Source organism: Eubalaena glacialis, chromosome 8 (genome assembly GCF_028564815.1).
Source record: "Eubalaena glacialis isolate mEubGla1 chromosome 8, mEubGla1.1.hap2.+ XY, whole genome shotgun sequence".
Classification (NCBI taxonomy): Eukaryota; Metazoa; Chordata; class Mammalia; order Artiodactyla; family Balaenidae; genus Eubalaena; species Eubalaena glacialis.
Window position 1 is genome coordinate 121,218,918 of NC_083723.1, and position 26,885 is coordinate 121,245,802.

The following is a 26,885-nucleotide window of genomic DNA, read 5'->3' on the forward strand; positions in this document are numbered from 1 at the left end:
CATTTCTTTAGGAGATGGGTCAAAAAGGATCTTGCTGTGATTTATGTCATAGAGTGTTCTGCCTATGTTTTCCTCTAAGAGTTTTATACTGTCTGGCCTTCCATTTAGGTCTTTAATCCATTTTGAGTTTATTTTTGTGTATGGTGTTAGGGAGTGTTCTAATTTCATTCTTTTACATGTAGCTGTCCAGTTTTCCCAGCACCACTTATTGAAGAGACTGTCTTTTCTCCATTGTATATTCTTGCCTCCTTTATCAAAGATAAGGTGACCGTATGTGCATGGGTTTATTCTGGGCTTTCTATCCTGTTCCATTGATCTATATTTCTGTTTTTTTCTGCCAGTACCATATTGTCTTGATTACTGTAGCTTTGTAGTATAGTCTGAAGTCAGGGAGTCTGTTTCCTCCAGCTCTGCTTTTTTCCCTCAAGACTGCTTTGGCTATTCAGGGTCTTTTGTGTCTCCATACAAATTTTAAGATTTTTTGTTCTAGTTCTGTAAAAAATGCCATTGGTAATTTGATAGGGATTGCATTGAATCTGTAGATTGCTTTGGGTAGTATAGTCATTTTCACAATATTGATTCTTCCAATCCAAAAACATGGTATATCTCTCCATCTGTTGGTATCATCTTTAATTTCTTTCATCAGTGTCTTATAGTTTTCTGCATACAGGTCTTTTTTCTCCCTCGCTAGGTTTATTCCTAGGTATTTTATTCTTTTTGTTGCACTGGTAAATGGGAGTGTTCTCTTAATTTCACGTTCAGATTTTTCATCATTAGTGTATAGGAATGCAAGAGATTTCTGTGCATGAATTTTGTATCCTGCTACTTTACCAAATTCATTGATGAGCTCTAGTAGTTTTCTGGTAGCATCTTTAGGATTCTCTATGTATAGTATCATGTCATCTGCAAACAGTGACAGCTTTACTTCTTCTTTTCCGATTTGGATTCCTTTTATTTCTCTTTCTTCTCTGATTGCTGTGGCTAAAACTTCCAAACACATGAAAGAAAGCTCAACATCAATAATCATTAGAGAAATGCAAATCAAAACTACAATGAGATATCATCTCATACCAGTCAGAATGGCCGTCATCAAAAAATCTACAAACAATAAATGCTGGAGAGGGTGTGGAGAAAAGGGAATCCTCTTGCACTGTTGGTGGGAATGTAGATTGATACAGCCACTATGGAGAACAGTATGGAGGTTCCTTAAAAAACTAATAACAGAACTGCCATACGACCCAGCAATCCCACTACTGGGCATATACCCTGAGAAAACCATAATTCAAAAAGAGTCATGTACCACAATGTTCATTGCAGCTCTATTTACCATAGCCAGGACATGGAAGCAACCTAAGTGTCCGTCAACAGATGAATGGATAAAGAAGATGTGGCACATATATACAATGGAATATCACTCAGCCATTAAAGGAAACGAAATTGTGTTATTTGTAGTGAGGTGGGTGGACCTAGAGTCTGTCATACAGAGTGAGGTAAGTCAGAAACAGAAAAACAAATACCGTATGCTAACACATATATATGGAATCTAAAAAAAAAAAAATGGTCATGAAGAACCTAGGGGCAAGATGGGAATAAAGACGCAGACCTACTAGAGAATGGACTTGAGGACACGGGGAGAGGGAAGGGTAAGCTGGGACAAAGTGAGAGAGTGGCATGGACATATATACACTACCAAATGTAAAATAGATAGCTAGTGGGAAGCAGCCGCATAGCACAGGGAGATCAGCTCAGTGCTTTGTGACCACCTAGAGGGGTGGGATAGGGAGGGTGGGAGGGAGGGAGATGCAAGAGGGAAGAGTTATGAGGATATATGTATATGTATAGCTGATTCACTTTGTTATAAGGCAGAAACTAACACACCATTTAAAGCAATTATACTCCAATAAAGATTTTAAAAAAAAAAAAAAGTCAGTGATAGGCTTGTGGCTACTTTGGAGATCTGTGTAATATCAATAGGCAAAAATAATTATCATTTGTAAGTTCAGCAAATATTCATTGTGTCAAGCCAAGAGCAGGGGGTGTAGTAGAGATGGGAACAACAGTGTCACTGCTCTCAGGGGGCTTACATTCAGCAAACAGTGAACAAGTGGGGAAATAATGTAATTACAGATAGTGATGAACAGCATAATTAAATAAAACCATGTGCTCTGAGAGAGAATAACAGAAGCCTCAACTTTTGATGGGTTGTCCCAGACTTCATCTCCGAGGACGTGACATTTAAGTTGAAGCCTGAAGAAAGCCAAGAACAGCCAGGGAAGGGGTGAAGGACTCCAGGTAGAGATAACAACAGGAGGACAAAAGCCCTGCAACAAGTGAGAGGTTAGCAATAGAGAAATAGGGAAGTGTTATTCTTAATAAAAAGTGGGACAATGTGTCCAGGCAGGTTATAAAGAAAATTAACACTTAAAATGAGAGAGGCAGGTGGCTTTGCTAAGTTTTGGAGTTTAGTTCCTAATAGGCATCTTAATAAAATTATTCATCCAGAGCTCCAAGGCAACAGTAACCAAAGAGTGTATCTGAATGTTATATAATTTGTTACATTCATTACAATCAAACTGAAATCAGTTGCCTTGCTGGAAAAAAAGTGACTAATTGACACGATGTGAAGGTCTTTGAAGAGTCTCATTTAATATCAGCAGGTTAATCAGCAGGCTAATAAAACAAGTTTTAGTTAAATACTTACAAGGAAACATTGCTCCTGTGCTTTGGTGTTCAATTCTTTTGTTGTAGGGGGAAAAAAAACATAAGCGCCAATTTTAGAGGTTTCACTGTTTAAGTAAGTATCCCTTTTACCCACTTGAAAAATATGACACTTGTTATGGAATTTTTGTCATCTCACTGCTCTTCTGTGAGATTGGAGGACTTTGAATTTTTGCCACTTTTATTAACTGCTGTGCCATCGAGAAAGGCTTTAGCATCTTAGTTCCCTGGGAAAAGGGCCCGGTAATGGATGGATAATGAATGACTGAGGGCTTGGTGTCCTGTGAACCAGAAAGGGGTTCTACCTCCACGGAATGGCAGGTGTGATTCATGACCTCAGGTTGCCTGTTACATAAGCAGTGTCTTACTCTGCTGTTAAAGGATGCCCACATTTTGCTTTTTCTTTTTTTTTTTTTTTTGCTGTTGGTGAAGATGATTTTATTTATTAATTATTTTTTTTATTCTTATTAGTCATCCATTTTATACACATCAGTGTATACATGTCATTCCTAATCTCCCAAATCATCCCGCCACCACCAACAGCCCCCGCCACTTTCCCCCCTTGGTGTCCATACGTTTGTTCTCTACATCTGTGTCTCAATTTCTGCCCTGCAAACTGGTTCATCTGTACCGTTTTTCTAGGTTCCACATATATGTGTTAATATACGATATTTGTTTTTCTCTTTCTGACTTACTTCCCTCTGTATGACAGTCTCTAGATCCATCCACGTCTCTACAGATGACCCAATTTCCTTCCTTTTTATGGCTGAGTAATATTCCATTGTATATATGTACCACATCTTCTTTATCCATTCGTCTGTCTATGGGCATTTAGGTTGCTTCCATGACCTGGCTATTGTAAATACTGCTGCAATGAACATTGGGGTGCATGTGTCTTCTTGAATTATAGTTTTCTCTGGGTATATGCCCACTAGTGGGATTGCTGGGTCATATGGTAATTCTATTTTTAGTTTTTTAAGGAACCTCCATACTGTTCTCCATAGTGGCTGTATCAATCTACATTCCCACCAACAGTGCAAGAGGGTTCCCTTTTCTCCACACCCTCTCCAGCATTTGTTGTTTGTAGATTTTCTGATGATGCCCATTCTGACTGGTGTGAGGTGATACCTCATTGTAGTTTTGATTTGCATTTCTCTAATAATTAGTGATGTTGAGCAGCTTTTCATGTGCTTCTTGGCCATCTGTATGTTTTCTTTGGAGAAATGTCTATTTAGGTCTTCTGCCCATTTTTGGATTGGGTTGTTTGTTTTTATAATATTGAGCTGCATGAGCTGTTTATATATTTTGGAGAGTAATTGTTTGTTGATTCATTTGCAAATATTTTCTTCCATGCTGAGGGGTGTCTTTTCGTGTTGTTTATGGTTTCCTTTTCTGTGCCAAAGCTTTTAAGTTTCATTAGGTCCCATTTGTTTATTTTTGTTTTTATTTCCATTACTCTAGGAGGTGGATCAAAAAAGATCTTGCTGTGATTTATGTCAAAGAGTGTTCTGCCTATGTTTTCCTCTAAGAGTTTTATAGTGTCCGGTCTTACATTTAGGTGTCTAATCCATTTTGAGTTTATTTTTGTGTATGGTGTTAGGGCGTGTTCTAATTTCATTCTTTCACATGTAGCTGTCCAGTTTTCCCAGCACCACTTATTGAAGAGACTGTCTTTTCTCCATTGTATATACCCTTGCCTCCTTTGTCATAGATGAGTTGACTGTATGTGCGTGGGTTTATCTCTGGGCTTTCTATCCTGTTCCATTGATCTGTATTTCTGTTTTTGTGCCAGTACCATATTGTCTTGATTACTGTAGCTTTGTAGTATAGTCTGAAGTCAGGGAGTCTGTTTCCTCCAGCTCTGCTTTTTTCCCTCAAGACTGCTTTGGCTATTCAGGGTCTTTTGTGTCTCCATACAAATTTTAAGATTTTTTGTTCTAGTTCTGTAAAAAATGCCATTGGTAATTTGATAGGGATTGCATTGAATCTGTAGATTGCTTTGGGTAGTATAGTCATTTTCACAATATTGATTCTTCCAATCCAAAAACATGGTATATCTCTCCATCTGTTGGTATCATCTTTAATTTCTTTCATCAGTGTCTTATAGTTTTCTGCATACAGGTCTTTTTTCTCCCTCGCTAGGTTTATTCCTAGGTATTTTATTCTTTTTGTTGCACTGGTAAATGGGAGTGTTCTCTTAATTTCACGTTCAGATTTTTCATCATTAGTGTATAGGAATGCAAGAGATTTCTGTGCATGAATTTTGTATCCTGCTACTTTACCAAATTCATTGATTAGCTCTAGTAGTTTTCTGGTAGCATCTTTAGGATTCTCTATGTATAGTATCATGTCATCTGCAAACAGTGACAGTTTTACTTCTTCTTTTCCAATTTGTATTCCTTTTATTTCTTTTTCTTTTCTGATTGCCATCCATGGCTAGGACTTCCAAAACTATGTTGAATAATAGTGGTGAGAGTGGACATCGTTGTCTTCTTCCTGATCTTAGAGGAAATGCTTTCAGTTTTTCACCATTGAGAATGATGTTGGCTGTGGGTTTGTCATATATTTTATTAGGTTGAGGTAAGTTCCCTCTATGCCTTCTTTCTGGAGGGTTTTTATCATAAATGGGTGTTGAATTTTGTCAAAAGCTTTTTCTGCATCTATTGAGATGATCATATGGTTTTTCTCCTTCATTCTGTTAATATGGTGTATCACATTGATTTGCATATACTGAAGAATCCTTGCATCCCTGGGATAAATCCCACTTGATCATGGTGTATGATCCTTTTAATGTGTTGTTGGATTCTGTTTGCTAGTATTTTGTTGAGGATTTTTGCATCTATATTCATCAGTGATATTGGTCTCTAATTTTCTTTTTTTGTAGTATCTTTGTCTGGTTTTGGGGTCAGGGTGATGGTGTCCTCATAGAATGAGTTTGGAAGCATTCCTTCCTCTGCAAATTTTTGGAAGCGTTTGAGAAGGATGGGTGTTAGCTCTTCTGTAAAAGTTCGATAGAATTCATCTGTGAAGCCATCTGGTCCTGGACTTCTGTTTGTTGGAAGATTTTTAATCACAGTTTCAATTTCATTACTTGTGATTGGTCTGTTCATATTTTCTATTTCTTCCTGGTTCAGTCTTGGAAGGTTATAGCTTTCTAAGAGTTTGTCCATTTCTTCCAGGTTGTCCATTTTATTGGCATAGAGTTGCTTGTAGTAGTCTCTTAGGATGCTTTGTATTTCTGCGGTGTCTGTTGTAACTTCTCCTTTTTCATTTCTAATTTTATTGATTTGAGTCCTCTCCCTCTTTTTCTTGATGAGTCTGTCTAGTGGTTTATCAATTTATCTTCTCAAAGAACCAGCTTTTAGTTTTATTGATCTTTGCTATTGTTTTCTTTGTTTCTATTTCATTTATTTCTGCTCTGATCTTTATGATTTCTTTCCTTCTGCTACCTTTGGGTTTTGTTTGTTCTTCTTTCTCTGGTTCCTTTAGGTGTAAGGTTAGATTGTTTATATGAGGTTTGTTTATTTGTTTATTTGTTTCAAATTTGTTTCTTGAGGTAGGCTTGTATAGCTATAAACTTCCCTCTTAGAACTGCTCTTGCTGCCTCCCATAGGTTTTGGATCGTCGTGTTTTCATTGTCATTTGTCTCTAGGTATTTTTTGATTTCCTCTTCGATTTCTTCAGTGATCTCTTGGTTATTTAGTAACGTATTGTTTAGCCTCCATGTGTTTGTGTTTTTTACGTTTTTTTCCCCGTAATTGATTTGTAATCTCATAGCGTTGTGGTCAGAAAAGATGCTTGATATGATTTCAATTTTCTTAAATTTACTGAGGCTTGATTTGTGACCCAAGATGTGATCTATCCTGGAGAATGTTCCATGCGCACTTGAGAAGAAAGTGTAATCTGCTGTTTTTGGATGGAATGCCCTATAAATATCAATTAAATCTATCTGGTCTATTGTGTAATTTAAAGCTTGTGTTTCCTTATTAATTTTCTGTTTGGATGATCTGTCAATTGGTGTAAGTGAGGTGTTAAAGTCCCCCACTATTATTGTGTTACTGTTGATTTCCTCTTTTATAGCTCTTAGCAGTTGCCTTATGTATTCAGGTGCTCCTAAGTTGGGTGCATATACATTTATAATTGTTATATCTTCTTCTTGGATCGATCCCTTGATCATTATGTAGTGTCCTTCCTTGTCTCTTGTAACATTCTTTATTTTAAAGTCTGTTTTATCTGATATGAGTATAGCTACTCCAGCTTTCTTTTGATTTCCATTTGCATGGAATATCTTTTTCCATCCCCTCACGTTCAGTCTATATGTGTCCCTAGGTCTGAAGTGGGTCTATTGTAGACAGCATATATATAGATCTTGTTTTTGTATCCATTCAGCAAGCCTGTGTCTTTTGGTTGGAGCATTTAATCCATTCATGTTTAAGGTAATTATCGAGATGTATGTTCCTATTACCATTTTCTTAATTGTTTCGGCTTTGTTTTTGTAGGTCCTTTTCTTTTGTGTTTCCCACTTAGAGAAGTTCCTTTAGCATTTGTCGTAGAGCTGGTTTGGTGGTGCTGAATTCTCTTAGCTTTTGCTTGTCTGTAAAGCTTTTGATTTCTCCATTGAATCTGCATGAGATCCTTGCCGGGTAGAGTAATCTTGGTTGTATGTTCTTCCCTTTCATCACTTTAAGTATATCATGCCACTCCCTTCTGGCTTGTAGAGTTTCTGCTGAGAAATCAGCTATTAACCTTATGGGAGTTCCCTTGTATGTTATTTGTTGTTCTTCCCTTGCTGCATTCAGTAATTTTTCTTTGTCTTTAATTTTTGCCAGTTTGATTACTATGTGTCTCGGCGTGTTTCTCCTTGGGTTTATCCTGTATGGGAATCTCTGCACTTCCTGGACTTGGGTGCCTATTTCCTTTCCCATGTTAGGGAAGTTTTCGACTATAATCTCTTCAAGTATTTTCTCGGGTCCTTTCTCTCTCTCTTCTCCTTCTGGGACCCCTATAATGTGAATGTTGTTGCATTTAATGTTGTCCCAGAGGTCTCTTAGGCTGTCTTCATTTCTTTTCATTCTTTTTTCTTTACTGTGTTCCACAGCAGTGAATTCCACCATTCTGTCTTCCAGGTCACTTATCCGTTGTTCTGCCTCAGTTATTCTGCTATTGATTCCTCCTAGTGTAGTTTTCGTTTCAGTTATTGTATTGTTCATCTCTGTTTGTTTGCTCTTTAATTCTTCTAGGTGTTTGTTAAACATTTCTTGCATCTTCTTGATCTTTGCCTCCATTCTTTTTCCAAGGTCCTGGATCATCTTCACTACGATTATTCTGAATTCTTTTTCTGGAAGGTTGCCTATCTCCACTTCATTTCATTGTTTTTCTGGGGTTTTATCTTTTTCCTTCATCTGGTACATAGCCCTCTGCCTTTTCATCTTGTCTATCTTTCTGTGAATGTGGTTTTTGTTCCCCAGGCTGCAGGATTGTAGTTCTTCTTGCTTCTGCTGTCTGCCCTCTAGTGGATGAGGCTATGTAAGAGGCTTGTGCAAGTTTCCTGTTGGAAGGGACTGGTGGTGGGTAGAGTTGGCTGTTGCTCTGGTGAGCAGAGCTCAGTAAAACTTTAATCTGCTTGACTGCTGATGGGTGGGGCTGTGTTCCCTCCCTGTTGGTTGTTTGGCCTGAGGCAACCCAACACTGGAGCCTACCTGGGCTCTTTGGTGGGGCTAATGGCAACCTCTGGGAGGGCTCACACCAAGGAGTACTTCCCAGAACTTCTGCTGCCAGTGTCCTTGTCCTCATGGTGAGACAGAGCCACCCCCCACCTTTGCAGGAAACCCTCCAACACTAGCAGGTAGGTCTGGTTCAGTCTCCCCTGGGGTCACTGCTCCTTCCCCTGGGTCCTGATGGGCACACTACTTCGTGTGTGCCCTCCAAGAGTGGAGTCTCTGTTTCCCCCAGTCCTGTCGAAGTCCTGCAATCAAATCCCGCTAGCCTTCAAAGTCTGATTCTCTAGGAATTCCTCCTCCCGTTGCCGGACCCCCAGGTTAGGAAGCCTGATGTGGGGCTCAGAACCTTCACTCCAGTGGGTGGACTTCTGTGGTATAAGTGTTCTCCAGTCTGTGAGTCACCCACCCAGCAGTTATGGGATTTGATTTTATTGTGATTGCGCCCTTCCTACCGTCTCATTGTGGCTTCTCCTTTGTCTTTGGATGTGGGGTATCTTTTTTGGTGAGTTCCAGTGTCTTCCTGTCGATGATTGTTCAGCAGTTAGTTGTGATTCTGGTGTTCTCGCAAGAGGGAGTGAGAGCACGTCCTTCTACTCCACCATCTTCGAAGATCACATTTTTCAGATAGTAACAAATTACTGTCTTGAGAGTAGTATGACAGGGTTAAAGGTCAAGGCTAATTATTTTAATGTCATCAGTTTTTATTTTGTTTTTTAACTTGTAGTAGAGAAGATGGGATTAGTTCAAAACTCCTTGGCATTAAGGCTTATCCTTCCCTCTTGTCCTTTCCATGACGCCCCCAGTAGCATCTTCATCAGAGTGGGTTGGATATAAGGAAGCCGGCCTGAGATCTTCTCCAAGGCAGTGTTTATGTGGGGTTGATTCAGACTCCTGCATGCTGGGAAGATGCAGTAAGAATCATTATAGCGATTGTATTTGGTTGGCCAAAAAGTTCGCTCGGGTTTTTAACGGCAAAGCCCGAACGAACTTTTTGTCCAACCCAATAGTTATTGATCGACATTGGCCCAATCGTCACAGCTTTCATCTTTTTCTCTTTGCAACCCCCCTGTCTTGTAGAATCTGCACTTGCTCCCTGATCACCCCTTAGCTGGTCTCTCTCTCCTCATACTCGTGGGGCTTCCCTGTTTTGATTATTCACATTTGCTTCCTTACATCCTCATTACCTTGACCTCTTGGAAGTTTGATTACTTGAAACATGAAACTGCCCTTCAGTTTCATCAGTGACCCCCTAAGCCTCAAATCCACTGATGTTGATCAAGCTTGGTTGATCAAGTGAGCACATGAAACAGTTGCAACGTGATATGATGAATGCAGTAACTCAGGTCTGTATAGACTGTGGCTTAACACAAAGACAGGAGTAATATAAGTTGCCTTCGGGAATGAGAATGAGAGCAGACTTCAGAGAAGTAACCTTTCTTCAGACTACATTGCCTTGATTATCTTTCCTCTTTGCAGCTGCCTCTTTTTTTTTAAGTCTTTCTTCTTCTCCTCTGTTGTGGGCATACCTTGAGGCAAGCACTCAGCTGGCCCCTGATCCCATTCCAAGTACTATGTCCCCTCTCAGTTTCTGTCATTACTGTGGATGACTCACAGATTCACAGCTTTGTCTCTGATCTCTCTCTTGAAGTCACAGATCTTGTCTCCTGTGTATCCTCATCTGACCATTGCTATATCAGAGGGCTTCTCCACCAGCGTACTGTTGGCATTTGCAGTGGGAGAGCTCTTGTTGTACAAGACTATCTCACACATTGCCGGACATTTAGCATCCCTGGACCCAGGGCACTAAATGCCAGTAGCACCTTGCAACTGTTTCTAAATCACACCTGAGGAGGTAGAACCAGCCCCAGTTGAGACCCATTAACACCTCAAATTCACCCTATGTAAAATCAAACCGAACTTCTTTTCTGCGAACCAACACCCTCCTCTGAAATAGAAAATTCTTTCAAAACGTTCAAATTTGCTTAACCTTAAAACCAAGGAGTCATCACCAGCTGTTCCATCTGGTTCTCGAATCCCACTGATTCCCGTTTATGGTGTATTTGACCCCTGCCTCTGTAATGGGACGTGTTCATGATCCTCCAAGTCTTTATCACATCATTCCTAGAACGGTTCCTCTGTTTCTAGTCTCCTTTCCCTCATGGCACATCCCAGAGCATCACATCGACATGCTTCTCACTTGCTTTAAAACCCACAGGAACAGACTTCTACTACAGGATTAGACCAAATAGGTACCATGAAAGCCCTCCCGTATAAACATTTAAAATTGCATGCAAAAAATATTTTTTAAATCCTTTGAAATGTACAATTGAGCTTGAATGAAAGTGAGGAAGATCCTTAGTAGCAAAACCATGGACCAACAGCATAATGACTGCTAAAGCCATAACTGGCCTAAAGGCTTATGCCAGTTCCTTGCAACCTTCATTTTCAGTTTCCATGACTATGTGGGGAAGAAGGGTCATACCAAGTGATGAGTTGAATCAAATATCCCTTTATGGAAAACAGAATCCAGGAGTCTAGACTCTCAGTGAAAAAATACCTAAAAACCCACTCTGCAAAGGAAGGTAGCATAGGAATTTTGACAGTCTGGACCTTGGATGGAGATAAAGAGAAAAAGGAAGAAATTATCCCTCGAAGCTGTGTAACAAAAATCCAGTTCTGATGCCTGTTTACAGGTCAATTTCACACTATTTGCACGGTTGGAAAAAAAAATTCAAGCTGAAAATATATTCTAAAGAGGTCTCAGCTTGGTAATACCCCCCAGGTATCTGATAAAAGCAAATATAAACTATCTGAGAGGTTCAACTGGACCTCAAAGAATTCCCAGAGATGCATTTCCAAGGAATATGATCTCAAAGGAAACAATAATCAAGAAATGTGTAGTGAACCAAGATACCACAATTGTGAGTCAACAGAAATAACTAATAGCATTTTCAGTCCTGCAAAGACTTAAATATTGGAATTATTGGATCAGATTTATTTTTAAGGAGAAATTGAAGAGATGATGATGGAAGACACTATCAAAAGTCATTAGTAGTATTTGAAAAAGAGCCAAATAAACATTATAGAAATCAAAATGTAATGGATAAAATTAAAAGCTTAATAGACTTAAATAGCAGTTTCTACCCAGCTGAAGTGAGACTAGTTAAATGGAAAACAGATTCTGAAGAAGGTTCCCAGAAATCTGGTTAGTAAGACAAAGAGCTGTTAAATATGAAGGAGAGATTAAAAGCAAGAAATTAGATCAATAACATCTAATACATATCTAATTAGAGTTCTGGAAGAAGAAAAAAGAAAAAGGACTAAAAAAAAATGAAATTTGCATTATTATAATTATTAAAGTATCATTTTCCTAAGCATTTTCTACTAATCAATAAAACTGAAAAAATCCAATAAGAATATGCAAAAAAATGAACAGATATTTTTTAAAATAAGGAAGTATAAATGAAAAATTAAATGGAGAGGCAAACAATCAGGGAAGTATAACTAAAACCAAAAAAAAGATACTATTTGTCATTCACCAGTTGTCAGAATTAACAGCTTAAGACCAGAGGTTGTCAAGGATTTGATCAACTGAAAGTTTTATATACTGCCGGTGGGATTCTACATTCATACAAGTGATCTGGGAAAACAATTTGAAGATGCACAAACCATATGACCTAAAAATTCCACTATAGGGATATGCTCAAAAGACTCTTACACATTGTCACAGGACATGTTGAAATAGCAAAAAACTAGACACAGTCCCATGTTTATTAATATTAAAATTAGAAGTCAAAGAACAAAACACCATATACCAATGATAATGGATAAACTAAGTACAAGGCTATATATTTTATCATTATTCCCTGTACTTTATATAAACTTATAATATTTGTATGTGTAAAGTGTTTTAACATTTAAAAAATTTAAGTTTGACTTTCCATTACTACAAAACTAAAGTGCAGACATCATGAAAATACCCATAACCATTTCTCCCACCACAGATTCTACTTCTCAGCACTGTCTCCACCAGCCTAAGTGATTAACCCGTAGTTCCTGAAATGCGTGGGGTGTTTCCTTCATACCTTGGCCCAGCCATTCAGGAGATTCTGAAATGCTCATATCCTCATTCCGGTTGTCTGGATCCTACCCACCCATCAAAGCTGCAGTCAGATCTGTCTCTTCATGGAGGCTCTCCAGTCCGCCTTGGTCCTTGGTAATCACTCCCTTCTCCAAAATCCCATAGGACCCACTGCCTGAACTGCTCCTGTGACATTCAGTGTGTACTTTTTCATCTTACTATGTGTGTGCCCTATCAGATATCCAGGCATAAAGCTTTCATAATTGTAAACTACTAAACATAACTCAGTCTCCACTAACTCAGAACCTTAGAAGGGCAGGAATCAGGTTTTCACTTCTACCCCAAAAATTGTCTCTCCAGCCCTAAGAAGGTGCTTATTGAGTATGTAGCATGTCATTTCAGTTGCAAAACAATATTTTGCTACTAATTTGAAAAGTTATAGCCATCTTTTAAATACAAAACAAGCTGAGGTGCTTGTTTTATATTTAAAAGATAAAATAAAAATTAATAAAATCAGGGCACAGGATATCGAGACAATCAGTATAAATAATAGGCTGAGGGAAGGCATGTTTTTTCAAGTAACTACAGTATTTAATGGAGAATAAAAATAAGGGGAGCAACCAGTACTCACACAAATCATGGTCCCTGGGATTCAGTTAATTCCTTCTTCATTTGTTCTATAAAGAGGAAAAGAAATATTTAATATAATTGGCCAGGGCTTTTCCAGTGAAAAAGACTCAAAAAGTGCTTCACTATATCCTACAAACAGCATATGGTTCCATTCGATCACTTTGGTACTATTAATCACATTTGTTCCTGGGGCCATGGTACAAAGGAATTAACCAGAGTTACTGAGGAGACCACGAATGCCCATGACCTCTATAGAAACTGAAGCCAAGTTAACTTAGAGTGGGTTGGCTTATTCTGTTCTCTTAATTCTGCTCAGAATTATGAACTTCCATCTACTCTGTCACTTCAATTCCATTCAAATTAATAAAATCTAATTCATTTGAATAGGATTCAAAGTGATTTGATTCAACTCAGTCAAATTCTGCTCAGTGGAATCAGTCCTTGATTGAAATCTATTAAATTCAATTCAATAAAATAAATTTAAATATTATGCAGTGAAATTAATTTTTAATGAATTAACATTTCAGTTCAGGTCCATTTTGATCTGAACTTCAATTCTCCATTTCTAAATTTGGTCCCTATTCAAATTAATAAAATATAGTAAAATCCGATGTAACTCTGAAAGATGTAACATGAAGCTAATCAGCTTCACTCATTTCTATTCAGCCCTAATCAAATGAGTTTAATGACATTCACTCATAGAGCGATAAAATGTTCACCTTTAATACCAAATTGAATGTTTATATTATAACTTCAAAATTATAAGTTTTCCCAATTTTACATCACTGTCTGCAATATGAACTGCACAGGACTTTTTTGGATTAATTCTTTGTTTGGTTTTTATATTAACATAGAACAACATAGAACTAGATGGCTGGGACGCAAACGAGAATATTGTTGCCCGGTTCAGTGACGCGATTTCACAAAAGTTATGGGTGGCTTGAGATGATGGCTTTTGTGTCTATGAAAATGCCAAGGTTATATGATTTTTAGTTTTATTTTTAAAGCTCTTAATCTAAATAGTAAAATACAGCCATTTGGACTCAGGATCATGGTTATGAAATTGCAGAAAAAGTGGGGGTGGGTTACAGTGACTACATTATTCAGAGAAAAAATAATTAGGAATTTTAAATGGAGGTGTTACTGTGGTCAACACCGTGATGACCTCCTCAGATCTTACCTAGAAAACAGGTCCTGGATTGGTGTCCCAAGGGGACCCGGGCACCAGGCCTCTCACTATTCTGTGAACTAAATCCACTGTCATTTCCACAGGTCAGTGTAAGGCAGACCTGTATGAAGATAAGGATCACTAGGGTATTAAGTGACAGCATCTCAAGATCTTCCTCTGAGATTCTTATTCTATAAATTTTATTCTGTAGTCCAGGAAATCTATATGGTTTACAAGAGCCTCAGGTGAATCTTCTTTTAGGTAAGTTGGAAACCCTTCCCTGTACTGATTTCCCACTAGAGGGAAAAAACTTGGAAGTACTCCCTCCATGACATCCCCTCCTAGCCCTCATCTGTCTCTGAGGATCCTGAGACTTGGGCTGCCTTGGTCCAGTTCCTGGAAGTGATTGCGTAGGGACCAATTTCACATGTCCGAGAAGAGAGGCTTCCTCTACTTAAGCCACAGAACTCTAGGACGAGTGGCCTGTTCCTCCTTCCGGTGCTGGGGGCAAGGGCAGCTGTCAGCATCATCTTTAGGGCTCTGCAACCCTTGGACTGCGCACATCTCTTACTGAAGGAAAAGGGGATTCTGGCCTGCTTGATCTTTCAAATTATAACTATCAGATTATCTGGAGAGCTCTATGGTAGCTACAGCACCTCCAAATTTCCTCTCTGCTCCAGCCCAACCTGGAACCTATTATAAAGGTTCTTTTACCTTCCTTCTTCTCTAGGTCATTTGCATTGGGAGGAAGGTTCTCACCAGTACAAAAATGTTTTGCATCTACAGTCTAGAATTAAACATATCTTTACTTAATAAGCATATTGTCACCATGGATAATTGTAATCAGATCAGAGTGGTCAGCTGAAATTTAGTGATGAAGTGGAGGAAAAAAGATTGGGTGGTGCCACGGTAAAGATGGAAGGGTACTGGGAGATTTTTCAGAGTATGAGTCTTTCTTTAGAAAGAGGATCCTGCACTGTAGGGGCCTTCAAACAGCCAGAACGGGCCAGACAGCATTCTGGGGAGTGCTGTATGGGAGCTGTCAGCAGGGGGCGCTAAGCAGAGCACTGAGAGGCAGGTTCCTGCTGCAATTGTACCTGCTCTAGTTCCTCTGCTAAAAAGCCACCTGTGATTCTTTAACACAATTTGTAGATAAGGAGATAGTGGTAGATATAATAAGACTAGGTTTCATCAAGCTAAAAATCTACTTTTAAGTTTTCATTTTGGAGACGATAAACCTTTGCAGTATTTAATGTTAGGTATTACACTTTTTAATATTCTGCAAAAGTGGATGAAATGAAACTAATTAAATGTCCCAGTGACCATACTGGGTCTTACCGTAGATGTGCCAGGATAATATTTATGTAAGCAGACTATTAGGTTACTTTGTGTAGCCCAGAAGTTCTAAAGAACATACTTTGAAAGTCACAGGTATGTGCCACATTTTCATCAAGAAGTCCCCATGCATTTGCCCTTGTGTTTCTGAAACAACTTGTTATTGGAGAAAATAAGAGATCTGTTGGTTTCTTCAAATTTGGAGGAACAAGTTGCCTCTTTTCTTTCTCCCTATTTCAGTTTAGTCATCCAAACCATAATAAATCCTCAGCATAATAAAATTTGGTCTTAAGTGAGTACAAAGTGCCATGATTACATTTTATTCAATCCATATTTGGCTGTTTTAATACAATATGACTTACTTTGATAATTCAGCTTCTAGTTAACCTAGAATGTGGTTTATCATTTCATAATCTCGTTGCAGTGATTACACCTACTCAATATAGTTAACAAAAATCTTCATATTCTGAGGTCAGAGAAATTCTTGAACTCTTAGCACTGGATAATTAAATTGTTTCTTTTCTCACCACTCCTTATCTTGTCTTTTAAAAAGTCTTTCCATTTTTATCGCCTTTCACTTCTTTTCCCCAAAGCCAATTAATAGGTAAGTAATGATTTGTAAAGCAAAAAGTAACACTTTGTTAGCACAGCACTGAAATAAGGCAATTCTTTGCTCAACACAGATTGAACCATTGTCTTCTCGCTGAATATAAAATATATGCCAAATTAGTAAATTATGATGATTGGATTTAACTAAATTAGCCAGTGCTAATAACAAAGGGTACAACTTGCTTTTTCCCTGGAATGTGTTGTTCTTATTGTCATTCTTCTGTTCCTGGCAGATGAGGAAACAGCTAAGTAAAACATTCTGTACTGCACTTAACTTATTTTCCTAGGAAGGAGAACAAAATAACATTGATTTTGCATCACCCTAACTGGGAACGTTAGTTATATAAGACTAGAAGTGACTTGAGAAAAAGGTGGGGATGGGGGAAGAACTGGGAAATTGAGCTACCCTCACCTGGTCAGTAGTGTGTCTCCTTCTTGCACTGAACACGAGAAACGTCACTGCAGATCACCTTCTTAGATCCCATCCTGATGTCTAACAGGAGTCCTTCCCTATAGGAACTGAGGTCTGCCATGCGAGGTTAGTTCAGAGCCTGGGTCCCATGCAGAGCTTAGGGCTTCTACTGGAGCACCCACAGCCCAAACAACTTGACAATGAGTCTTCCTCTCCTGGGCTTCCTGCTACTCCTGTAGGCGTGGTTGGGAATCAGCTGGCTCTTTCTCCACATCCCCTACAGCGCGTTTCTCGGTCTCCTGCTGAGGAAGCCGCTGATGATGACCTTGCTCCCTTGACTGACATTGTCCCGATTTTTATCAAGAATACGAGCCATTCAGCTTCTCTGGTTCATGCAATCTATCATCACTCTCTATGACAAAAATATAACTGTGTTAGGTTGTTTCTACTGGCCACTGGAAGGAAGAATCGGAAATTGAGCTGAGGTTCTGAGATACATACTCTTTCATGGGCTTTTTGACGTATGGGCAGAACAAGGGCATTTCCTGCCAGGCAGCCCATTGACTCCTGTTCTACGGGTGTCTGGTTCTTTCTTCCCCTCCACCAGGTGTGTTAGTATCCCCTAGTTTCCAAAAACAGTGATAGTAACTGAAATTTCTTTTGAGAGAAAGAATTTAGCATTAGGTCAGCTTGAAAAGATGCAGTGTGGTGAATAATAGATGTGATAACCAGTCTCGGTCATTTTCTGGAAGGCCCCAGGGGCCTTTGCAAGGTAAGCATGGCACCGTCCACCTTTGTCCTCTTCCTGTAACACGGCCAGAGATGGAATCAACAGAGACCTAGTGCAGCTTACTAACCAAATGACCTGGCTCAGATTTTATAGTTTCCGTAAATGGAATATTTTAAGCCTTTTTTTTTTTTTTTTTTAACTCTTGACTGCATCAAAAGGAAACAAGAATTTATTATTGGTCATGGTTCCAACATTGGAAAGCATCAGAAGTTGGATGTGTTACTCTTTACCCTGATGGAAAGAGAAGCGAGAAGCAAAATAGCTTGAATGTAGAAAGCAAACAGCCCCGTATCTGCTGGAACAGGCCCCAGAGACGCGGGAGACAAGGTTTCAGAATGGACCCTTATCTCAGAGAGCTGGCATCTTCCTCCCTTCAGAGCAGGGTGCTGAAATCTCCCTCTCTACCGCTTGTCAGATCAACTCAAATGTATTTCTTAAGATTCAGGTGCCATAAATGATCTTGTGAAGGGAATAATAGTGACTTTTCCAAATTAAGTCAACACAACTGGAAAATCTGGAAATTTGTATGAAGTACAATACCTGAATAACTCCTTTCTAAGTTCAGAGCATTTGCTCATTTATTACATCAAGCCTGAACTCACAGTACAGTTGCCTACCTTTAAATTGCCTATCTCTAAATAAAACAAAAACAAAAACAAAAAGCTATTGGCATATGTGAGAAGGCACAGCAGCAGTTTTTACACAATTCCAATGTGGCCCTCACTTACTTTATTGTGTTATTTGCTTAGATGTTGTGACTGTTTACACGATAGCTCACTGAGTGCAAGATTTTTTCTTCCTTTTATTGCTAAGCACAAGCACATGCACAGATACTGGGACAGGTGTGCACCTAACATCCTGGAAGGGCTGGTGAGTTATTAGAATGGAATTTTAGTCATACGCCTGGAGACTTTAATTGTCAAGTGCAGGTTTACTGGCCGCACAGCCTCCATGAGATTCCATTCATTCCCCAGCTTCCTGCATGGGAAGCTGTTCTCAGGGCCTCCCCCTTCCTTTCCCTTCCCTTCCCTCCTCTGCCTGCTGCTGCCTGGCATCTTCTTCCCATCGTTCACCTGAAACTCCTCTCAACAAAGACAGTCTAGCTGTCAAATTAAAAGAGAAAGTCCAAACCTTCATCTTAATGGACTTTGCTATGAAATCTGACAATGCCGACCACACTGCTTTTCTGGAAATTCTTTGCTTGTTTCTCCTCCACCCTCTCTGTCCATTTTCTTTCTTGACCTGCACAATGGCCAGCTCCCTCTCTTTCTGTTCTCTAAATGCTGTTGGAATCCAAAAGATTCCAGTGACGTCTCTCCTGCTACCAATCATTTACCTGATGGTTCCTAAAATGGGATTTTCAGCCCAGAGAATGCTCCTGAGATCCAGACTTCGATAGCCATTTGCCTACCTCATGTATCAGGTTCATCATCCTTTCTTCGACATTCCCTAAATTTCTCATCTTCCTCCCTGTGATCTACCTTGGTGAAGCACATCACCATCCTCTTAGTCACCTGAGCCAGAAACCCAGGATTAATCTCCACATCATCTTCCCACCCAAATCCCAACATTCCCAAGCTGGTTATACCTCCTAAATCTCTTTCCACTTTCTCTTCCTCTCCATTTCCACTACTCTCTTATTATTTCTCTTTTGTATTAACATAGGAGCATCACATCTGGCCTCCATGACTCCATCCCCCTGAAATCTGTCTTTCATCTCACTGTAGATCTTTTAAAACACAAATTTGATCTTGAAAATCTCCTGCTTAAAATACTTTAATGGTTTCCCATTAGTTTCAGAATGAAGTTCAACCTTCTTAAATAGGAAGAAGTAAACGCAGAAAAGCAAGAATAAACCAAGGCAAAATAACTTCTTATTTGGACAAAGTTTGTTGTGCTATGACCCTTACCCACTGTCTATTGCGACCTACTCCTGCTACCCTCTCAGACTTATCTCTTCAGCCCTATTGTACCATCGATGGGTACATTCCTACTTGAGTGTTCCGCATAGGACTTTGCCATTCTGCTTCCTTTACGTAGGAGTCCTTATCTCTCTTACCTCCTTATTCACCTGGGTAACTTAACCTTCAAGACATAGCTCAAATATGTTATCTCTTCTAGGAAACCCTCCTTCCTGACCTCCTTTCCCTCATGCACTCTCCTGTGTGTTCATAATAATAATTGAACTGAACTCTCAATCTGTATCTTTTCTCTCCATTATTCTGCTGAGTTTCTTATAATGTTTGACACATAATGGAAACACAGTGGATGTTTGATGATTGGATGAGTGAATGAATGAATGGGTGAATATTAGGCCAAATAATAAAGCAAAGTAATATTGTATAAAGAGCATTGTACAATGTCTTGTGAGATACAGTGTCAAACTTCTGGTTTGGGAGCCAATCTGCTGTGTAATTGAAAGAATTGTGTAACCTTTCTGGACCTAAGTTGCTTACCTGTAAAATAAGGAGATCATACTAAGGCATAAGTCCATGTTTAGCTCTAATATTCTGTCATCTTCATGACTATCATTTCACAGAAAAAGCACAACTAGCCATGAACTGAGTTGTATATTAAAGAATCGGTGCATGGCCTACACACCTTCATTGTGGATGTACCCCATCTGGGCAGCCAATTTGCAGAACAGGCTCCTAAATTCCTGCAGCTTGAACGTAAACACGTCTTTCAAAGGAAGAGGTGCATACCCCAGTGGGAAGACTTGAGCTTACCAATCCCTCTGATATTTTTTTATTAAATATTCCTGTTATTGAATTGCATTGACTTCTAAGAGGGTTGAACGATGTTCAGTCTATCAGAGAGAGATGCCGCTCCTGGGTTGGGGGGATGTAAGTGTGACACGATAGTGACGGGGTCCTGGTCCTATTTCAGGGTGTCTTTCCCCTTTCTTGCAGGTGGAAGCCCTTACACCTGGTGGGTGGGCAAAGCCAACGAGAAGCACCACTACTGGGGCGGCTCCGGGCCCGGAATTCAGAAATGTGCCTGCGGCATCGAGCGCAACTGCACGGACCCCAAGTACTACTGCAACTGTGACGCCGATTACAAGCAGTGGTGAGTGTGGGGCTAGCGTGTGAGCTCGCCCTCCCAGCGCGCCTGTAGGTCACACTAATTAGACGGAAGAGAAAGTGTGAAAAGTGCTGAAGTAATAAGATAATAGGTTAGAAAGGTTTAGAGCTAACCCCGTTGGCAAATGTCAGGGACGTTCTGAAAAATATAAAAGCGGAAAGAGGTCAGTGCTACAAGGGTAGGCATTTAGAATAGAAGAACACATAATTGATGTGTTCATATTTTATTCAGAGAGGGAAATAATGAGCCATGTAGTAGACAGTGATTTGCATTATAAAATGTGCTTTGTGACAATAGAGGGGGTGGCCGCGGGCAGGGAGCCCGTGTGCAGGCGTGTGAGAGCGGTCTCTGCAAACAGCCTCCTGTGGTGAGTGCTTCCACCTCCTGCAATGTTTGCTTTGAGTAGCTGGATGAGAAAAAAAAAAAAAGACAGAGGGGGACCAAGAAAGGGAAAAAATTGTGCTTTGCTCTCGGTTTCAGCAACAGTGCTTACCGGTCTACTTTTCTTTTATGCCTTGAACTGTTCATAACTCTGATACAAATCAGTTCAAGGAAGATCTATTTTGGGTTTCTTTCATCCCTCTACTGGCTTTTGTTCTGCTTCACGGTGAATGGCTGGTTCTGTGTCAGTAATAGATAAAGATAAATCAGCTGTCATTGAGTAAGAAAAAGGCCCCAGAAGTTGGAGAGGAAGAATATAAACTTGAGTGCGGTTCTTCCCAGACGCACACATCCTGCACCTGCTTCTGGTTTTCTGACACGTGGAGAGGCCGGCTGTGCTACATTCCCGCCTCTGGGCGGCAGCAGAGAGCAAAGTCCTGCATTTCCTCACCTGACCAACCACAATGTACTATTGTCGCCTCTGTTTTACACTATTTGGGACAATTTACAAGACAAGGTCATCCTACCAGTTTACTGAAAACTAATTCTGAATGTAAAGTTATATGATTGTCAGGTTGGGTGCTTATTTTCCAAAAGCCATTTTTCTTTTAGTAAGTGAAATGAATTACCAAGGCTGAACGTTTCAGTGGCCTAGAATTTGTGTGTGTGTGTGTGTATAAATAGTTATCATTATTCTTTAATTGTGTTTTATCGTAAAGAGGAAATCATGATATTCACTTTTTAATTTTGTTTGAAAGGTGTATCTACACGCACGCACACACACACACACATTCATACCACGTACAAAAACTAGAAGTCAGGAGAATGAAATCAGAAGGACCTGGGCTTTGAAGATAACTTTTCAGTCAGTCAGTCAGTCAGTCCTTCATTCTGTCAGTCATTTACTCAACAAATATTGATGGAGCTCTAATGTGCCAGGGAGTCTTCTAGGTACTGGGAATAAAACAGAGAATGGCAATAACATTGCCCTGCCCTGACTTACGTTCCTGTCACTTCTTACTAGTTGTGGGTCCTTCAGCAAGTTCCGTGGGCTCTCTCAGATTCATTTCTCTGTTCAGCTTTGACTCACACCCTCTTCGGGAAGCAGACTTTGAGTGCAGCCTCCCTGACCAGAAATGAGAGCACTGTCCCAGGTGGTTCATTGTCCAGGGAACCCAGACTGTTCAGTTCTTTTTGTACTACCACAGAAGAGAGGTGACATATTCAGAAGGAAAAGGGAAATCTTGTGTGTGAATCCAAGTGAAATTCATTTTTGTCAGCCGTCATTCCAAGTGCTGGGGATACAGTGACAAATAGAACATGCTCTTTGTCCTCAAGGTACTCAAAACCTAGTTAGGAAAAAGCCACACACACAAATAGACGACATAAAACTATCAGTGCTCTGAAGAAGACATTGCAGGATACACCAAAACCAGTGCAAAAAAATTTAAAGGCCAACTGAGGGAGAGTTGGGAGGAGTTAGGAAAGTCCTTACAAGACAGGGATGCTTGAGAGAGAAGTAAGAGTTTGCCAGGCACACGCTTCCTTGCATGATTGACTTGGAGGAGAAGCTGAGTAAGGACAGCCAGTTTGGGGAACTGTCAGTGCAGTAGATCTGGAATGTGATGTGGAGAAGAAGGGAGAAAGCACAGTAAGGCTGAGCCCCTGGGCAGGATAACATTAGAGCTGCCATTCTTTTCAGGGAGTGGTAGGAGTTTGGATTTATTGGCAGTGAGCCCCGTGGAGGAAACCTTGATAGGGACGGCAGCGGGAGGGGAGGAAAACAGTCAGCAAAGGATGTCAGGATAGTCCTTGAAAGGCATCGCTGGTGGTCCAGTGAGTAAGACTTCGTGCCCCCAGTGCAGGGGCCTGGGTTCAATCCCTGGTCAGGGAACTAGATCCCGCATGCATGCCACAACTAAGAGTTCACATGCCACAACTAAGAAGTCTGCATTGCTGCAACTAAGAAGTCTGCATACCACAACTAAAAGATCCCACATGCCGCAACAAAGATCCCATGTGCCACCCAGCGCAGCCATATATAAATAAATAAATAAATAAATAAATAAATAAATAAATAAATAAATAAATAAATATAAAGAAAGGCATCAAGGGCAAGACCATGGAAAAAGGGGAATATATGTAAGATATTTGGGAAGTGGTACCTACAGCACTTGATAGTTATGACTATGTGAGAAGAAAGAGAGGAGTCTGGGTAGGCTCCCCACTGGGCACCTAGAAATGGTTAAATTCCTTATAAGGCTAAGAAATAACAATTTGAGGGGGTAGGTGATGAGTTCAGCTTTGAAAATATTAAATTTGAGGCTCCAGCATAACACCATGTCTAAACCCAGAGGGGCACCATTAATGGGATTACTGATAAAACATACAGGCTTCAGAGCAATGTACTTCCAAGAACACACCTGAATTCAAATCACAGATGGGAAGACGGTGTAGACAGATCTGTTCAGCCTCACTCACAGACACACCCGTCTAGCAAGCTCTTGATTGGATTATAACTTTTCGCAGTTGCTTGGGGACTTGGACAGTGCTGATGTCTTGTTCCCTTCCAGCTGAGTAGCAGCTAAGACATCCTCACCCCTTCGCTTCTGTGAAGTTTGTGTAATGTCTCATGATAGGGGCACTATATTTTGAGCAAACTGAAAAGTATAATAAATATGTTTACCATAAATAGCTATTAAAATGATCTTCCCTATTTGGCACAAGAAAAGAAGTTTTTGGTGATGTCTTATGGGGCTTTGAATTCACCAGCACCTGGCAAAGACCTGTTCTGTGGATGCTTTCAATATCTTAGAATGATTGGTTCATTTCTGGAGGTGTGTTCCAAAGTTCCCAGGAGCACTAGAGAGAGACCTGGACTTGGAGACAGAAGACTTTACATCCAGGCCAAGATTTGCCACTTTGGGGGCAGGTTTTTAACCAGTCTGAAACTTAGATTTGTCGTCTGTATGATAAAAGTAAATCTTGACTGGTAGATTTTTGTGAGAGTTAAAGAGAATGTGGAATAGGAAAATATTCTGTGAATTGTACAGTGCGGAAACATAGCTATTTGCAATTCTTAATCATGTAATTCTCATTGCAATTCTTAATGGCTCCAAATGAATCTTAAGAAATGGAAGCAGACTGTGGAAAGAGGTCCCTTTATGTTCTCGACCTGCTGTGCCACAGGGCTCAAGTCGAATTCTAGAATACCACGTGGCAGTGATACGGAGCAGGCTTTATCAGAGAAACTTACAAATCAGAGACCATCAAGAGAAGAGAAGGTCCAGGTCCACCAACCCTGTGAACCCTCAGAGAGAGATGCTGCGACCAGGCTCTTGTGCTGAGCAGTGTTCCCAAGAACCCCTGGCTTCTCTCTCTTCCCACAGGGCAAGAGTGAGAGCAATTCTGTCAGTGGAGGAATCAGATTCTGAGGGCACCAGGCCAGCTGGGCATAGGGCCAGCTGTTTACTGCATTGTCTGGTGTTCCCGCAGGAACAGGAAGGAAGCCAGGGCCCCTGCAGGAAGCTGACTTGAGTGCAGCCTCCCTGACGGAGAGAACTGGGGAGCACTTCCAGCCGGTGCATTGTCCAGGCTACCCGGAGTGTGTGCTCCATGGTCACTGGTATCCAGTTCTTTTCGTCCTGCCACAGAGGACAGCTGAGAGACTCAGAAAAAGGAAACTCTAGTGCATACACCCAAGCAAAATTCGCATGTGTGAAACCACATTTGTTGTGATGTAAAAGTAAAAATAGAGGTTCTACTGAATCTCATGCTTCCAGACTCCAGCTAAGAAAGTTACTTCTTCCAATCATCTTACCTCAGTCACAGAGAATCATTTGGTTAAACTGGGCTGAGATGAGTGGGTGCTAAGTTTCCTCCTACGCCGTTTCCTCTTTACGTGACCTAAGTGGGCATTTCACCTCTCTAAGCTTTCATACCAGCAAAATATAGATAGTGCTTCCCAATTCACGTAAAGGTCTGGTAAAGTGCTGTCATAAATGAGTGTTTAAAATTGCAGTAGGGTATATTATTTTTATTACTTGAATGTTGAATGGAACCGCAGCTAAAATCTTAAAAAATTTATTTTCTTTATTTTATTGAAGTATAGTTGATTTACAATGTTGTGTTAATTTCTTCCATACAGCAAAGCAACTCAGTTATACATATACATATATATATATTCTTTTTCATATTCTTTTCCATTGTTTTGTTACAGGATATTGAATATAGTTTCCTGTGCTGTACAATAGGACCTTGTTGTTTATCCATCCTGTATATAATAGTTTGCCTCTGCTAACCCCGAACTCCCAATCCATCCCTCCCCCACCCCACCTCCCCCTTGGCAACCACAAGTCTGTTCTCTATGTCTGTGAGTTTGTTTCTTAGACATGTTGATTTGTGTCGTATTTTAGATTCCACACATGAATGATATCATATGGTATTTGTCTTTCTCTTTCTGACTTACTTCACTTAGTATGATAATCTCCAGGTCCATCCATGTTGCTGCAAATGGCATTATTTCATTCTTTTTATGGCTGAGTAATATTCCATTGTATATATGTACCACATCTTCTTTATCCATTCATCTATCTATGGACATTTAGGTTATTTCCATGTCTTGGCTATTGTGAATAGTGCTGCTATGAACAAAGGGGTGCATGTATCTTTTCAAATTATAGTTTTGTCTGGGTATTTGCCCAGGAGTGGGATTGCTGGAATCATTAAAAATTTCTTAAAGTTCAGATACATAAATTGGGGCCCAGGAAAATTTTAATTACTTTCTAAACTTACATTGGAAATGAGAAGTGGAGAGAAGACTAAGACCCAGATTTCCAAACTTCTAGTCCAGTGTTTTTCTACAATATCATGATCTAGGAAGACTACTCTTGTTTTTATCTTTTTAATGATTTATGAATTTAGTGTTTTCACTAGTTATATGTAAGTTTTAAATTTAAAGCTTAAACAATAGACAACGTATTTTATGTTCTTTTTTTAAAGAACTCTAAAACTTAGATTAAGCATTTTTTCTTATTTACTAGAGTAAAATACACAAAAATGGAGCTGAGATAAATTAGATTGTAGCTCCAAGTGTGATTGTGTCTCACAGCAAAGTGGCAGTGGGCTGTGAGAACTATAAGCACCTCAATAATTGCCTGATTTTCTTTGCCCTGAGAAATTCTGCACAGTTATTTCTGAGATTGAATGTAATTTAACATTTCTGATTTACTCTTCACAGCAATAGTAAATATTCCCACCTACAGTGCCAGAATCCTACTTAAGTGAGCCTTGGTCTCAGCTAAGTGCCCACCACTGGGTAATTCCTGGTCTCTGACAGCCCGACTCCATGAGCTAAATCATCACATCTGAAATTAGCAATTCCAAAATGGAATTACCAGTGAAGGTGTGCCATTCATTGCTTCAGTACCTTCTTGCGTGTACTTGTAGAAATTCTGGATAGTTGTGTCCTGGCCAAGATGAGCACATACATGGGAGGAAATAAGTGAGGTGAAAATCCATTAGCACAGTCTTTGTGTTATAATTAGTAATCAGTTCCCACCTCAATAGTAGAAAGGCCAGTCACATACTAACCGGTAGTGCCCTATTCCATAGACCCTGAATGGAATTGGCGTGTCTGTGGAGCTTTTCTTCCTGGGCCAGAAATAATCCATGACAATGTTTACAGGCAGCAGAACCTCTTCACTGTTTCAAACCCAGAATCTTAACTTTTGATTGGCTCAGCTTACTATCCAACTACTAACAGCAAAATATTTGGAATATTTTTAAAAGTAATCATCCTATATTTTTTCATTGTTTTAATTTCATCTAATCTTCTCAATAACATTTTTCTGTGAAACATGTTCAGTTTTACTCAAAATGAAACATTTATATGTGCATTCTCACCCATCATGTTGTTCAAATAATAATAGTGAACATTTTGAGTGTTAATTATGTGC

At 39.8% G+C, this 26,885-nt stretch overlaps 1 protein-coding gene across 2 annotated transcripts in view; it reads left to right on the forward strand.

The window, feature by feature from the left end:
* Window positions 1–26,885, forward strand: part of CNTNAP2 (contactin associated protein 2) — a 2,096,032-nt gene that overhangs the window by 1,603,420 nt on the left and 465,727 nt on the right. For both annotated transcript variants that reach the window (XM_061198858.1, XM_061198859.1), the window contains exon 14: window positions 20,376–20,532. In XM_061198858.1, coding sequence (XP_061054841.1) covers window positions 20,376–20,532 — 157 coding nt within the window. The remainder of the gene's footprint in view (window positions 1–20,375; window positions 20,533–26,885) is intronic.